This window comes from Micromys minutus (assembly GCF_963924665.1).
Source record: "Micromys minutus genome assembly, chromosome: 25".
NCBI lineage: Eukaryota > Metazoa > Chordata > Mammalia > Rodentia > Muridae > Micromys > Micromys minutus.
In genome coordinates this window covers 2973339-2987593 of record NC_137960.1, presented here as the reverse complement: position 1 = coordinate 2987593, position 14255 = coordinate 2973339, and the positions used below count along the sequence as shown (strand labels likewise).

Here is a 14255-nt window from a genome sequence, read left to right as displayed (position 1 = left end):
CTAGTAAGGGTTTCTATCGCTGTGAAGAGGACAGCCACTCATAAAAGCATTTAATTGGGATTGGCAAGTCCATTGTCACCATGGTATTAGGAGCCTAGCTTTGTGCGTCTGCATCTGAAGACAACAGACTTGCTTCTGAAACCTCAAAGTCCCCCCCCCCCCCCAAATGACACTCAAAGGCCACACAGTCCTAAATAGTGCCAGCACTTATGGGGCCATTTCACTCAAACCACCACGGTACTATATGGCCTCCCATGTTCTTGATTTTCACCGGGGCTCAATCATTGGGCCTTTAAGGTTCCAGAGACCAGGTGCAACCAGTGAGGGGGGGTCTTAGGGCTGATACAGGGCAGCAGAGTTTAAGCTTCAACTGACCATTTTTAAACTCAAAACACTGGTAGGTATGAGGATGGCACACGTGTAAAGAGACAAAGGAGCCAGGAAAATCCGACTTTTATTTCTTAAATACTGTGAAGGAAGAGGGGAAATGTTCCCCAGGTGAGAAAGCTAGGGGTCATCAGCAAATGCCCGATGGGCATTAGGGAAGCGCTGGGGGCTGTAGTTGGGATCCTCCTGCAGTCGTTTTTGAATATCAGACCGGAGCTAGAAAGAGAAAACAAACATAGGTCTAAATAGGCCAGAGGAGCCCTAGTTTAAACCTATGATCCCAGAAGCATAAAGACCAACCCTTGGGAAATACTTTCCCCACCAGCCATGCTGGCAAGCCCAATATAAGATCGCTAAGCCTTCCCAAATGCCACAAGGAAGACTGACCATCAATGGGCAGTCCCCACACTACCAATTCATCTCTGAATAGATCCAGGGAAGCAGGAACCTGGCCCAACCCCTCCCAGTAGACCATCCCTATTCTGCTGCAAAGTGGGGGCACCTGCTGCCTGTAGCTCTCCTGAACCTCTGGTGCCTCCAGGTCCCGGCTCAGGCTCTCGGGGCTTGTCAGGGGCCGAGCTCCGGCTGCCTTAGCTGCCCGGCTCACTGCCTCTGAGAGTAGCAGCTGGGGGCCCTCACCCTGCATTGTCTGGGGGACAGGTTGAGAGGGAAAAGGGGATCAACATCAGACCCAGTGCCACCACCCAGTTCACCCTTTCCATTAGTTAACCAGTGTCTGTACTAGTATAGGGCAAGGAACAGCCTGCACATGGTTCTGACAGTAAAGAAGGCACCAGCAGGTCAAATGACCTGGGATCCAGAGCTAGCTACTCTTCAAGGCAAAGCCCACCTTACACACCTAATCACTTGGGAGATCACACAGCTGAGGAACCAGAACTGCCAGAAAACAGTACGGTGAAGGCCCATAAACCAATGTTCCAATTATGATCAAGCCTGACTCACAAACAGGCTTCCTAACTAGACGAGACTGAACTAGCAAGCAAAAGCCTCTAGCTCAACAAGGGTACTGGATAGAGAGACATCCACAGCAAAGAGACCAACCTTTCGTCTCTTGGCAGGCATGCCACTGAGGTAGGCATCACTCAGGGGCGGCTGAGGTTTCACCTTCCGCTGGCTCTGAATGTCCTGCTGGATAATAGGGACCCATTCCTGGGGAGGAAAGGATTTGACATAATTCCCACCTTACAGCTCTTTAACCCACTGGGATCACCTCCTGCCACTTACAGGAGGGACTGCAGCTGCCCAGGGCTCTGCATCAGCTGAAGCTCCGTCCTGTTCATCTCGGGAACCTCCTTCAGGAGCAGGGGGTGGACCTCGGGACATGGCTTCTTCCGCTGTTGTTCCAGGGGCTGGGGACGCATTTTCTCTCTGGAAGGAATATAACAGAAAGGTCCAGACTTCAGAGTTCTTTGCTCCCAAGCACCCTTTCTTCCAGCCATCTACTCCACATTATTTAGCTTCTCAAGTGGTACCTGAGGTTCTGGAGAAGTTCTCTCTGCTCCCTGAACTTCCATTGGCTCTTCAGGAAGTGCCTGTGATATTGGTCAAGGAAATAAATATAAGGGACTGTGGTGGGAGGGGTCAGGTAAGTCCCATCTCTCCAGTTTCCTGGCATCCCAACACCACACCCTATCAGGTCCCTTACCTGAGGAGGATCACCAATTCTGCGAACATATCTGAGGATGGCGTCGGGACCCACAGGCATGTGCTCCAAGACCACCTGAAGCCTGAGCCCCATCATAGTGGTCAGCCAGCTCACCAAGGACGGGTTCACCCCACGAGACATGCGACGCTGAGGGTCAGAAAGCACATTGACCATATAACTCCCAACCTGCTTTTGCAATCTATTACATCGAGGGCAACAGCTAGTGTTTGAAAAAGAAAATTAGAGCCCACAGGATATAATAACTGGGTGGTACTTACAATTCGGCCATTGATGACAGCAGCAAGTTCCATTTGCTGTCCCCCCAAGCAGTGCAGGTTCAGAGCCAAGCACTCAAACAGGCCCTGGTTACACAGCTCCAGCAGCCGGGCTCCAAATCCACTGTCTGTGGGGAGGACGTGAGAGGGCACATGACCCTGGCAGTCCTGCCTGGACAGTACTCTACCTATACTTGGCTGGCCCCCGGCCTGACCTGTACAGTGCAGCACATGAGCAGCAATGCTGTTAAATTGCTCTTGGAGAAATTCTAAATTTGTCCGGATGATATCCACACCTGGCTGAACCTGCACCAAAGACTGAGACGAGACACACCAGGAACTTCAGTACTTTAAGATGAGAAAGGCAGAGGCAGCAAGGACACAACCCTGCTTCCTACCCAAGCCCACAGGAAGGAAATATACAAAGGACACTCACAAAGCTCTCCCGCACATACTCTTCCAGCCCAGTGACCAAAGTGTGGGTGGCCATCTGTAGGGAACATCACAGGTCAGGTTTAGCCTACAGCCTTCAAGAGCCTTACTCCTACCCCCTACAACTCCAAGGCTTGGGCTGAAGCTTAGCTTTCACTGACTGACAGGCAGGCAGGCAGTCAGGATTAAAGAATAGAGGCGGGAAGGAAGAAACCTCTGGGGTCTGGACTTTCACCTACCCGGATGTTGTTAGGAGTGGGCTCCTGGCCACCCAGGTAGTGCTGGTGGAAGAAAGATCGCAGCTGCGGCTGGAGCCGCTGCAGTGGCTGGAAATGGCCATGGAGAAGCATCACCACATCCACCATGGAAAAATTCTGGCACAGAAGAGACAGCAGAGCTCCAAAGAATCCTAGGGAAAGGGGTAGAAGTGAGCAATTACCTTCACCTGCTTGCCTAGCCCCAGACACCATCGGCTAATCCCATTTTACTAGTAAAGAATGGCCACTACCTCCCCAGGCGGCTGTTTCTTCAAACTATAACACCCACATTCTGCTTACCAAGGGCGCCATCAGCCCCAGGCTCAAAGATGTTGCTGGATCCACTGAGGCGTTGGATGAAGGCAGCGATACTCTCACTGCTGCCAGCGCGAGCCCCCAAGGAGCCCAGGAGGGAGCTGAGCACACCCTGCACCACTGACGTGAAAAACTCTGGCGGTAAACTCTCAGGACCTAAGCCTCCAGGACTTGCTGTTCCACCAGAAGGGGACCCTGGTGTAGGTGTGGTCTGCTGCTCTGGGGCAGGAGGTGGGGGTGGAGGAGGTGGAGGGGGTGGAGGGGCAGCCTGTGATGCCTAGAAGAAATTAAGAATAGAAGACAAAGACCACAGGATTGAGAATATAAAACTACACCTCAGACACAAACAACAGGCTTGTAAGAAGGGGAGAGAGCTAGATTCTGATCTTGACTTTAAAAACAAAGATCTGTTTTATCACTGTATTGTGTTTAGGCATTTTCCCTTCCTGTATGTCTGTGAAATGTGTGTGCCTGGTTCCCACAGGGATCATAAAAGAGTGTCTCGAGTCCCCTGGAACTGGAGCTATAGATAGCTGTAAACCACCACGTGGGTGCTAAGAATCAAACCCAGGTCCTCTGCAAGATCAGCAAAAGCCAGCTCTGACCTCTGAATGAACAAGCCACACCAGAGTGGTGACAGCACTGGCTGTTGGCTCAGCACAATCATCTCTCAGAGCTGTCACTCAGCAGCTACAGGATGACAACAGAATACCACTGTTCTTCTGGCCTGGGGACAAAAAGGAGAGTACAGCCACTCACCTGCAAAAAGTCAGTCATGCCCTGGAGAAAAGCAGGAACACCAGGCATGGCCACAGTGATGGTGGGAGAAGCCATGCCTGGCCCCGCCCCTGGCCCTGCAGGCCCCAGCAGATTTCCCAGGAGCTGAGAGAACTGAAGATCGGCTGCAGAGGGCTGAGGAGGTGGAGGCTGGGCAGGACCCCCAGGAGCAGGGCCAGCTGTGGTAGCTGTGTTGGTAGTGCCAGCACTAGCTGAAGCAGTGGCAGGAGTTGGAGCTGGAGCTGGGGCCGGGGCAGAGGCCTGGGCCTGGGCCTGGGCCTGAGCCTGGGCCTGAGCCTGGGCCTGGGCCTGAGCCATTCCTGGAGTCCCCTGAGCTGTCAGGAACCAAGAAGAGTGCAACGTGAACAAGCGCCATATTCTAGCTGCCTATTCCCATCTCATCTTTCCAGCAGGAAAACAATATTCTAAGGGACTGGGTGTAACCAGTGAGCTGGACAGGAAGGGCCATCAAGCTGCATGGATGCTCCTTTGTCCCAAAATCTTATTGTCCCAGGCTAACTTAACAGTTAAGTCTAGGGCTGGAGAGATGGCTCAGTGGTTAGGAGCACTGACAGCTCTTCCAGAGGTCCCGAGTTCAGTTCCCAGTAACCACATGGTGGCTCACAACCAACCATCCATCATGGGATCCAATGCCCTCTTCCTGTGTGTCTGAAGACAGACGGTGTATTCACATTAAGTAAATAAATAAATCTTGAAAAAAAAAGTTAAGTCTATAGCTGAGGATATTCTTGAACTCAGCTGTCCTCCAGTCCCACCTCCCAGGGACTGTCATACCCAGTGGCAGCTGGAAATACCTAAAGTTTGAGCTAGGGAAGAGCAAGACTCACCCACAAGAACAGGCTGCATAAGGAGCTGCCCCACAAGGCCGCTCACCATCTGGGCCAATGAAGTGTTTGTACCCAGTCCAGCACCCTGCTGGGGGACAGGAGGAGTCAGGCTTGTCCTTTCAACAATCCACCAGAATCTCCCCACTGGGACTTCCCCCAACCCTTGCTCACCAGAGCTCCAGAGACTGGAGGTCCCCCGGGATGGGATGGCCGAGCCTGTGGAGGGGTGGGCCGGGCAATCACCACCCGAGTCGGCGCTGTTGGGAAGCCGGGCACCTGCTGTCCTGTGTGTAGCAAAAAAGAGAGCAAAGAGAGCTGAGGGTTCAGTCCTTGCCTGCCAACAGACAACACCCACCACCATGAACTACGCCCCACCTCCCAGTCCTCCCCTTCCAGGTCATTACCTGCGGCCGCGGAGGCAACAGCTGCCACCATGGCCTGATGAGTGATCTGGTGGGCGACGGCGTGCATGAACTCAGGGGGCAGGGAGGGCAGCTGGATGAGGGTGGAGCCTGGGGGGTGGGTCTGATGTAACCTTGAACCTGGACCCCTTCAACCCACCCACTCAGCCCTACCCCTTTTCCTACCCAGAGCTCTCAGCCTACACTGATAACGCCGTTCTTACCCAGGGTCTGTCCATGGCCAGGAGGTCCCAGGGGACCAGTGGGAGCACTTGGCACACCACCAGGCTGTGCTCCAGAATCTGAGCAAGAAAAACAGAAAAATGTAATAATGTGGGGCCAAGGCCTGCTTTTTTCTCCTGTTCCATCCACCCTTCATGCCTCTAAAACCCTGCCCTTTCCCCATGGCACCAGGGAGGCTGGGTTCCCTTCATACAAACCCAAGGCTAAAGCCCTTCCTGTTCTTGAAACCCTTTTCCTAGCTCACCTTGGATGTTCATGTGCATCATGACCACAGGTTCCACACTCTGGTGGGAGATCCGGATAACCCGTGGGTGGCTGGTGGCTGGCGGAGGTGCTGGCCCCGGTGGGGGAGCTCCTTCAGTTGATGAATCAACAGTGGTAGAAGATGGAGGAAGGGATGAGGCCTGGCCAGAACCTGGGGTTGCTGCCTCCGCACCGGGAGCCGGTGGAGGCCGAGCCCCATTGCCTGTCATGGTCACAGTAGTCCCCACATTGATCTGCAAGACAGACGGGCAGGCAGATAGATAAGCAACACGAGAGCCTGATCCAGTGCCCAGAGTCACCTCTAAAGACTCCGCAGCTTCATCACCACAGCTGTCCCCAGGCTTCTTGCTCTCTAGCCCCCCAGCAGCCATGTGGGTCATCCTATTGTCCCACACCCCGTTCTCCCTCCAGCCATGCTCCCTGCACCCACCTGAATGGGAATGGCTGCCTGCTGGAGCACCATGGGAGTTGTGTAGTGAGACATAGGCCTCACCACATGCAGGTGCCGTGGTGGTGCACAGGCTAGATTGCAGCGCAGATCAGACAGAGCCACGAAAGTGTTGCCCAGTAGCCGCAGGCTCTCCCCCACCAAGTTGATCAGTCTCTGGTCTTCCTCACGGCCCTCATGCTGTGCCCATGTCAAAACCAGAAAAGCATAAAATTAAGAACAGAGATGACAAGGTTTCAGTCTTCTGAAACCATGCCATGTCCTCTGTCTTTGGAAGCTTCTGCATGAACCCAAGAAAAATTTCAAATAAATTCTATTCAATACACATATGGAATTTTCTATAAAACGTGGCAAAAGTTAAAGCAACTACCTAGAATTCTTTTTATTCTGCACATTTCCAAAGGACACAATAGATACAAACTGTTACCATTCCCAACACAGAAGGACTGTCCTACGCTCCTACTGAGAAGGACCCTGTGCTAATACTGTGGACAGTGAAGGGCTCTGCACCCCAGCCTGTTGCTCTGGGGTACTGGGAGGGAAGCCATTAAAAGGCTCACATTGTTGTTGTAATCTGTAGTGGCAGCAGCACCCAGGACCTCACAGTAGCGCTGCAGGAAGGGCTGAAGACGACGCTGCAGGCGCTGAAGCTCCTGGAGTACCTCCACGTGCTCTGCAGGGGAAGGGTGGCTGTGGAGACACCAGGGCATTGAGTGGAGGCTGTCCTCAGAGACCCCTCTCATCCCCCAGGGCTGAGAGGAGAAAGCAAAGCGCTCCCATCTCCCAGCACAGTCCTATGCAAAGGAGCTCTACCTGGACACGGCCTCTGCAAACCACAGCTCCAGGGGCATCCAAGATCATCTGACCCCACAGTACTACAACTGTAACACCCATCCCTAGCAACCACTCTCCTCTCCTTATACCCGTCCTAGTCTTTGCACTACACCATGACCAACCTCCCTCCAAGTCCCCAAAGGTTCCCTGCATCTCTCACTTGGGCGCATTTGTCTCTGGTGCGGGTGCTGGGCCTGCTGGAGCTGGGCCTGCTGGAGCTGGGCCAGAGGGCGGGAGCTCTGGAGGCTGTGTTGGGGGGCGTTCCTCCATCTCTTCTGACTCCATGGGTTCTCGAGGAGGAGCTTCACTTTCAACTGGTTCTGATGTTTGTGAGTTCAAAGCTACTGTCTCTGAGGCCACAGTTGGTGTCTGCGGAGGTGGCTGACTGGCCTGGGCTTGGGTTCCCCCTCGACACTGAGGGTGGAAGAAGAGTCAGGAAACCAAAGGAGGAATATTATTACCCCTGTTGAGGTTTATACAGATCAAAGAAGTCAAGAGTGGATCTGGCTCCCCGAAAGCAGATGCTGGATGCACAGTTAGTATCTACAATGTTTACAGAGTAAGGAAGTGCTCTACTAATTTCCATAAAGAGAGGAAATGGTCACAGGATGAAACTATAACACAACTGACAAAAGTAGGGTACCCCAAAACTGAACAATTAGGATACCCCCAAACTGAACAGTTAGGATGCCCCTAAACTAACAAGACAGTTAAAAAGTGCTGGGTGCAGCAGCACACAACTTTAATCCCAGTCCCAGCACTCAGGAGGCAGAGGCAGGCAGATCTTTGTGTGTTCAAGGCCAGCCTCATCTACAGTGAGTTCCTCCTGGATAGCCAGGGCCACACAGAGAAACCCTGTCTCAAAATCAAACCAATCAACCAACTAACAACCAAACAAAAACAAAAAAAGGAGGAAACTTAGGAATTGCAGCATGCAGCCGCACACGGTCCTCACAACTATACTAGCGGCACTTTGAGAAGAGGGGCTAGGAGGCACTGTGAGTTCAAGGACAGCTCAGAACAGTGTAATTTAAAAAGGGGGGGGGGAGAGAATAATGGCTACTTCAAGTGAAGGACGTCTATGACATCATCTGGCAAGTTTGAGATGAACTCTTCACACACTGGGGGCTGGGAGGATCAGCAGCAGCACAGAACAGTTGCATACACCCGTAAGTCTCACTTGAGAAGCTGAAACATGCAGACTGGCAGTAACGAGACAGTCTCACAAGGACATGATCTCTGCCTAAAAGAACTGCATAGACATCCCCAGGCTAGGAAGGCAGCAGACTCCTACAGTCAATGTGCACGTTGCCAGGAATGTTATTGTAAAACCATGAGAGGAGAGGGGAGTAACACAGAATAAACTCCAGCCTACCAGACTTGCCCACTCACCTCCATCCGGGACAGTAAGGTCTGTATGTCCCTAATCATGTGCTGCGCCATCACTAGCCGTACCCGGGGCTCACTCTATAAGACAAGAAAGATGTTCACTGCAGGTCTGAGACAAAGTCATGAGCTCCACAACATACTAACCCAGTTCCCAGGCATCTCCTCAGCCAGGTCCTCCCCCAACTCATGGCCTCCTTCTCCCAGATCCCCTTCCCTGACCCTCCCAGGCCCCTCAATACCTGAATTGGGGCCTGTTCCATGTTGATGTGAACATCCACAGCAGAGCCGTCACTCTGGGGAAAGGGCAAGGGAAGTTGCTCTGGGAGAAGCCACATACTAAAACCTTCACACTACCAAGTCCTTTCCTATAGCCCTACCCTTCTTTCTTCAAAAGCTGAGGCCAGATTAGGTCAGAGTGCTTTTCAAACCCAGTGCAATCTCTCAAGACACCTATCTTCCAAGCTCCCTGCAGCTACCAAAACCCAAACTACTCTTCCCAACAAAACCCTCCCATGTAAGAAACACAGGCTCACAGGAAGATTGAAGGTTCCAACCATGACATAGCTGTTGGCATTCCGGTCATGAACAGAGGCCCCAGGGCCCCGAGTGCCAGGCAGGGGTGCCCCGCCATGAGTAGCTGAGGCAGAGCCTGTCCCAGAAGATGCTCCAGAAGGAAGCTGAGTCTGAGGAGGAGCCCTTTCCACCAGGTGGATAACCTTTCCCCCAACATCTGCAGAAAAAAGGGATATACAGCAAACCTTTTAAGTATGTAAAAATGAGGCCTCTGGATAGTAGCCTTAACCTCAACAGCCCCTGGCCCCTTACTGTATTCCTGGAGCTTCTTATCATCTTGCAGAACCCGGCCCTGGTAGATGAGCCGTTGTTTCTCAGAAGGGATGCTGACAGAGGCAGCTATGTGTTCCTTAAACTCCTTTACATTCATCTGCAAGGAGATGAATGCAAGTTATCAGAAAGTGAGAGAAAGAATGAAGAGGGAGGGTACCTGATTTCAGATGCCCGACATCAAAATCAGACGGTCTCACTAGCTAACTCTATCAACGGCCCAATATTCATTGAGTCCAAAAAGAAAAAAAAAAGGGGGGGGGGGAGTCAGGCTGGGGAAATGGCTTGGTGGTTAAAAGCTCATACTGATCTTGCAGGTCTCCAGTTCAAGTCCCAGCACTCAGACTGGGCAGCAGCTCACAACTACTGGTAAATACAGCTCTAGGAAACCCAGTGTCTCTGGCTTCTATGAGCGTTTGTACCAACACATAATTAAAAATAAGTGGAACATGGTGGTGAATTCCTCCAGCATTTGAGGGGCAGAGGCAGGTGGATCTCTTCTAAGTTTTGAGGCCAGCCTGGTTTACACAGTGAGTTCTACAATAGCCAGAGCTATGTAGAGATTGTCTTAAAACTAACAAAAAAAAATCCAAATAACAACAATAAATAAATAAAACTAAATCTTACTTGAAAGAAGCCAAAGAGCTCTCCCTTTCTCCTTCTTGGCTTACTGTCTAGAAATAGTAGTGATCCTTTTCTAAGTTAAAACATTAGTAGGAGTTCATGGCTGGAATCTCAAGGCTAAACACAGACGGGGACTATAGCAGAAACTCTCTAACCTCCAGGAAGCAAAGGCAGGCGATCCGACCAGCAGGCCAGCCATGACTACAGTGGAGCCTTGGCTTTAAACACAACTGAGGGGCTGGAAAGAGGGCTCAGTGCTGCCCGTGTAGTGTCTATTCCTAGCACCCACAGTAGTTCACGACCATCTGTAACAGAGTAGGGACTACAATTTCCTAACTTCCACAAGAGGAAAAAGCCACAGGTTGCAGGATTTGATATGCTCTTCTGACCTGAGGTGCACATATCTATTTCCAGATAAAAGCTCTTAAAGAAAATTGAAAGTACACACATCCCAAAAGAACCATCATCACCAATGTTAAGTAATACACGGTTGGAAACCAGGGTCTGGAAAGATAACTAAGAAGATCAGACAGAAACACACAGTTATATACCATCCAGTAGTAAGTACTCTGTGCTAAGTCCAAGGTTCAATGCCCAGCAGAACTACACACACACACACACACACACACACACACACACACAAATAAGGGAAGAGAAGGGGAGGAAAAGCAAACAAAACAAAAACAGTAACAGCACACACCTGAAACCCCAACACCTTGGAAAGCAGAGACAGGAGGATCATGAGTTCCAAGACCATCAGGTCTAAGACATTTAACTATGTAAGACCCTCCCTTACACACGCGCACACACACAGACAAACCATGTCAGATGTAATACATCTACAATCCTGTATCACAGTGCCTATAATCCTAACACATAGACGACAACAGCAAAATGGTCAGAGGCCAAAGTCAGTCTGGGCTGTGTGAGATACTGTCCCCACCTCCCAGAAAGACAAGTAACTCCTGGTAAAAGGCAGAATTAACTATCACATTAAATCTTCTTTAGAAAAAAACACGAAATGACCTGCTCATGATGGTGTTTCAAAGAATTATGCAGGAAAAACAAAAAAGATAACTGTGGCCAAACTGCACTAAGCTCAAGACTCTAATTAGGCCTCCGCTATTGGCAATTCCACTTCACGGTGTACAGAAGCTACAAAAATAGTACCAACCTGTGAACAATCTGTTTAAAAAAGAACACACACCATACATGTCTGAGGTACTTGTGACACATCATATTATCTGATGCCTCCCTCCCCCATTGTGTCTGGTGCCAGACCAGAACCATGCTTGTCCCTTTGGGCTAGGGACTGCACAGAACAGGCATAGATCCCTCCTCTGTACTTCCCTCTTCACTGAGTTCTGTCCAGGTAAGGACAGGCTAAACAAAATCAGCTTCACTAGACAGTAACCACACCTCCTCACTCAATAGGAACATCATCAGACCTCCTATCCAGTAAGGGACAAAAGAGTCAATGACAAGAAAATCAGGCTCATCCTTCACAAGACAAATGTGCAAAAGGCGTGTCATCTCTACAAAGTACTGGTGTCTCACCTGGGCCCCCACAATAAAAGTCCGAGTCTGAGAGTCCAGGGTCTTCACCAGTACCTCCAGGCTGTCGGGCTCCTCCATGGCGCTACTGGCACCATCACTCGGCTCCATGGCCTACAGCTCTCTAAGGAAGAACGGAGGGGGTGGGGGGTTCCGCTGTCGGTCGCACTGTATTTTATACACCCGGAAGACTCTGGACCCAATCTCCGCCCCAATTCCTTAAAAGTTTCTCATACACAAACACATATATTCATTCTCCTCCTCATCCCCCCTTTTTGATTCGGGGGCACAGGAATAGAAACACAAAGGGTAGGAGATCGACGGCATAGGGAGATGAAGGACGAGAGGTGGGAGGGGCTCCACAATGCCAATCACAATAGGGAGAGCCAGTTGGGCTAGGAATCAGGGAAGCAAGCACGAGACCGACCAGAGACCAGTGTCATCACCGGTCGCGACCGAGCAAGCGCCCGAGAGATCAGGAAATCCTAGGACAACGCGGGGGGGGGAGGGGAGGGTCGCGCTAGGCTCGGCAGAAAGAGTGGATTCGCGCACGCGCGCCACCACAATCGAACCCGCCTAAATCACCACAGACCCAAGTCCACGGACACTCACGGGAGGCTGGACGGGCTCGCTGACCGCCCCCTCCTTTCGACTGTGCCTTTCGTCGATATTCCAGCAACACGACTTAACCAACACGCGGCCAAACACATACAAACACACATACACAGCCCACCACCCTGTGGCTCCGCCCCCGACTTCCCCACGGTACCGTCACTTCCGGTCTCCCCCAGCCAGGCACCAAGGGCCACTTCCGTTTCCCCGATCGTATTTGGGGATCTCGAGGCGGTACTTCCGGCTCTCCCAGTCTCCCCCGATTTACTTTTGTGGGGCACGATGAGAAAGTCCACAGCCCCGAAAAGTGAGTTTCTGGGGGGCGAGACGGGCCGGGGCCGGCCTAGATGGGAGGGAGCCGACCACCCGGAGGAGCCGCCGCCGCCGTCTCCCGAGGGACCGCACTGCGCCTGCGTGAGCCGCGCTACGCGTGCGCACACTTTAAGTATTTCCCTGCCCCCCTCCGGCTCTGTGCGTTTCTTCCCTGCGCGCGCCGGAGCGCTACCCGATCGGGGTGGCCACTGTAAACGCCTGAAGAAAAACTACAGGGTGGAATGCTGCCCCTTCCTCGAGAAAAACTGTAGGGTTTCTGTGGATTGCACCTAGTTAATCCACGTTCCTATCTTGACGGACAGAGAAATTTACAGGCACAATTCTAACTACCTAAAATTCTGCAAGACCTCTGGTCCTCCCGACATTCCTGCTCTTCCGGAAGCCATTCTTTTTCGTGGACGGCTGGGGGCGTTCCGCGGGTCGGGTTTGCTTGTGCCCAACTCTAGTTCCTGGCGGGATTAGGCCACTTGGACGTTTTGCAGACTTTGGCCGCCCTATTGGTCTTTGAGAGCACCGAGGGACTGCCGTGTTTAAGGATAACTAAGCATTCTATTGCTTTTTTTTTTTTTTTGAGACATTTCTACTGCTTTTTAAGAGCTTTGTAAAAATAAGAAAGCTCTTGTAAAAATAGAAAACGGGTGCCTTGGGGATCTGATTGAAAGACACGATTTTGAGAAAGATTGAAAGGCCCGCCGCCATGGGAGTTGAAAGGGTGGGATGGCTAAGTTTCTCTGCATTCTTCCCCACGTATTCTTAGATGGCCAGTATTGATGAGGGTTCCAGTAAGCATTGTATAATGAGACTTTTATATGCTGTCTCCCATAAGGACAATGTTTCCGACAACAACACTCAGTGCAGGGTCGTGTGTCACTCCACCAGACTATATTTACGTTTTGAGGTTTTTTTTTTTTTTTTTTTTTTTTTTTTTTTTTTTTTAACCTCCGAGACAGGATTTCACTGTGTAGGTCTGAATGTCCTATAACTCACAGAGATCCACCTGCGGTGATAAAATAACTTAAATATTTTTTAAAATACTTTGGGGGGGGGCAGCTATATGGCCCACATCTACCACAACACAGCGCAAGTGTGGAGATATGAGGGAAAATGTGCCCTTTCACTGTGGAGAACCTGGATCAAAATGCAGTCCTCTGGCTTGGCCAAACACCCTCACTGCTAATCTACTTCTCTAGACCATATTTAGTATTTAGTATTTTATTAGAAAGATTTCAGGGGCTAGATAGATGGCTCAGCGGAGAGACTGTTCTTCCAGTGACGGCTCAGTGGTTAAGAGCACTGACTGCACTTCCAGAGGTCCTGAGTTCAAATCCCAGCAACCACATGGTGGCTCACGACCATCTGTAATGAGATCCGATGCCCTCTTCTGGTGTGTCTGAAGACAACTACAGTGTACTTATATATAATAAATATATAAATTTTAAAAATCACTACCTCTGAGACTAATGGGTTACCCATTCCAGAGATGTGGGGGAAAGAGATAGAAATTAACACAATTGTCCCAGGAAGCTGGATCATTGTTACCCTGAGTTTGCTTGTTACACATGAGTTCCCACATCTAATAGTCAAGTTAGGAGTTAGACCCACTCTTCATACTAGGGATACACGTATTAACCATTAGAGTCTAAAAGAATGTCTTCACTACTACCCGTTTGTCAGTGAGCTTTTCCCTCCTGTGTTCTTACCAGCTCCCCTACTATAAGCCCACAAGGGAAATCCAAGCTGGGTACAGCCTTTG

At 50.9% G+C, this 14255-nt stretch overlaps 1 protein-coding gene across 17 annotated transcripts; it reads right to left on the bottom strand.

Annotated features, from left to right (window-relative positions):
- Positions 1-436: 436 nt before the first annotated feature.
- Positions 437-12569, bottom strand: BAG6 (BAG cochaperone 6). 17 transcript variants are annotated; one of them, XM_080937498.1, is made up of 26 exons: positions 12327-12569; positions 11561-11681; positions 9362-9479; positions 9070-9266; positions 8776-8829; positions 8540-8614; positions 7308-7561; positions 6874-7003; positions 6296-6493; positions 5846-6098; positions 5583-5660; positions 5362-5469; positions 5129-5241; positions 4958-5045; positions 4092-4444; positions 3318-3609; positions 3000-3169; positions 2765-2818; positions 2544-2646; positions 2332-2456; positions 2054-2200; positions 1881-1940; positions 1633-1776; positions 1450-1557; positions 890-1036; positions 437-603 (listed from the first exon to the last, which is right to left on the bottom strand). In XM_080937498.1, exons 2-26 carry the CDS (start codon positions 11666-11668, stop codon positions 508-510), a joined length of 3573 nt encoding a protein of 1190 aa, XP_080793624.1. In that variant the 5' UTR covers positions 11669-11681; positions 12327-12569; the 3' UTR covers positions 437-507. The 17 variants fall into 17 exon arrangements, with proteins under 17 accessions (XP_080793624.1, XP_080793634.1, XP_080793633.1 ...); XM_080937508.1 differs by having other exon boundaries at positions 4958-5042; XM_080937507.1 differs by lacking the exon at positions 12327-12569 and adding an exon at positions 12170-12314.
- Positions 12570-14255: the final 1686 nt, after the last annotated feature.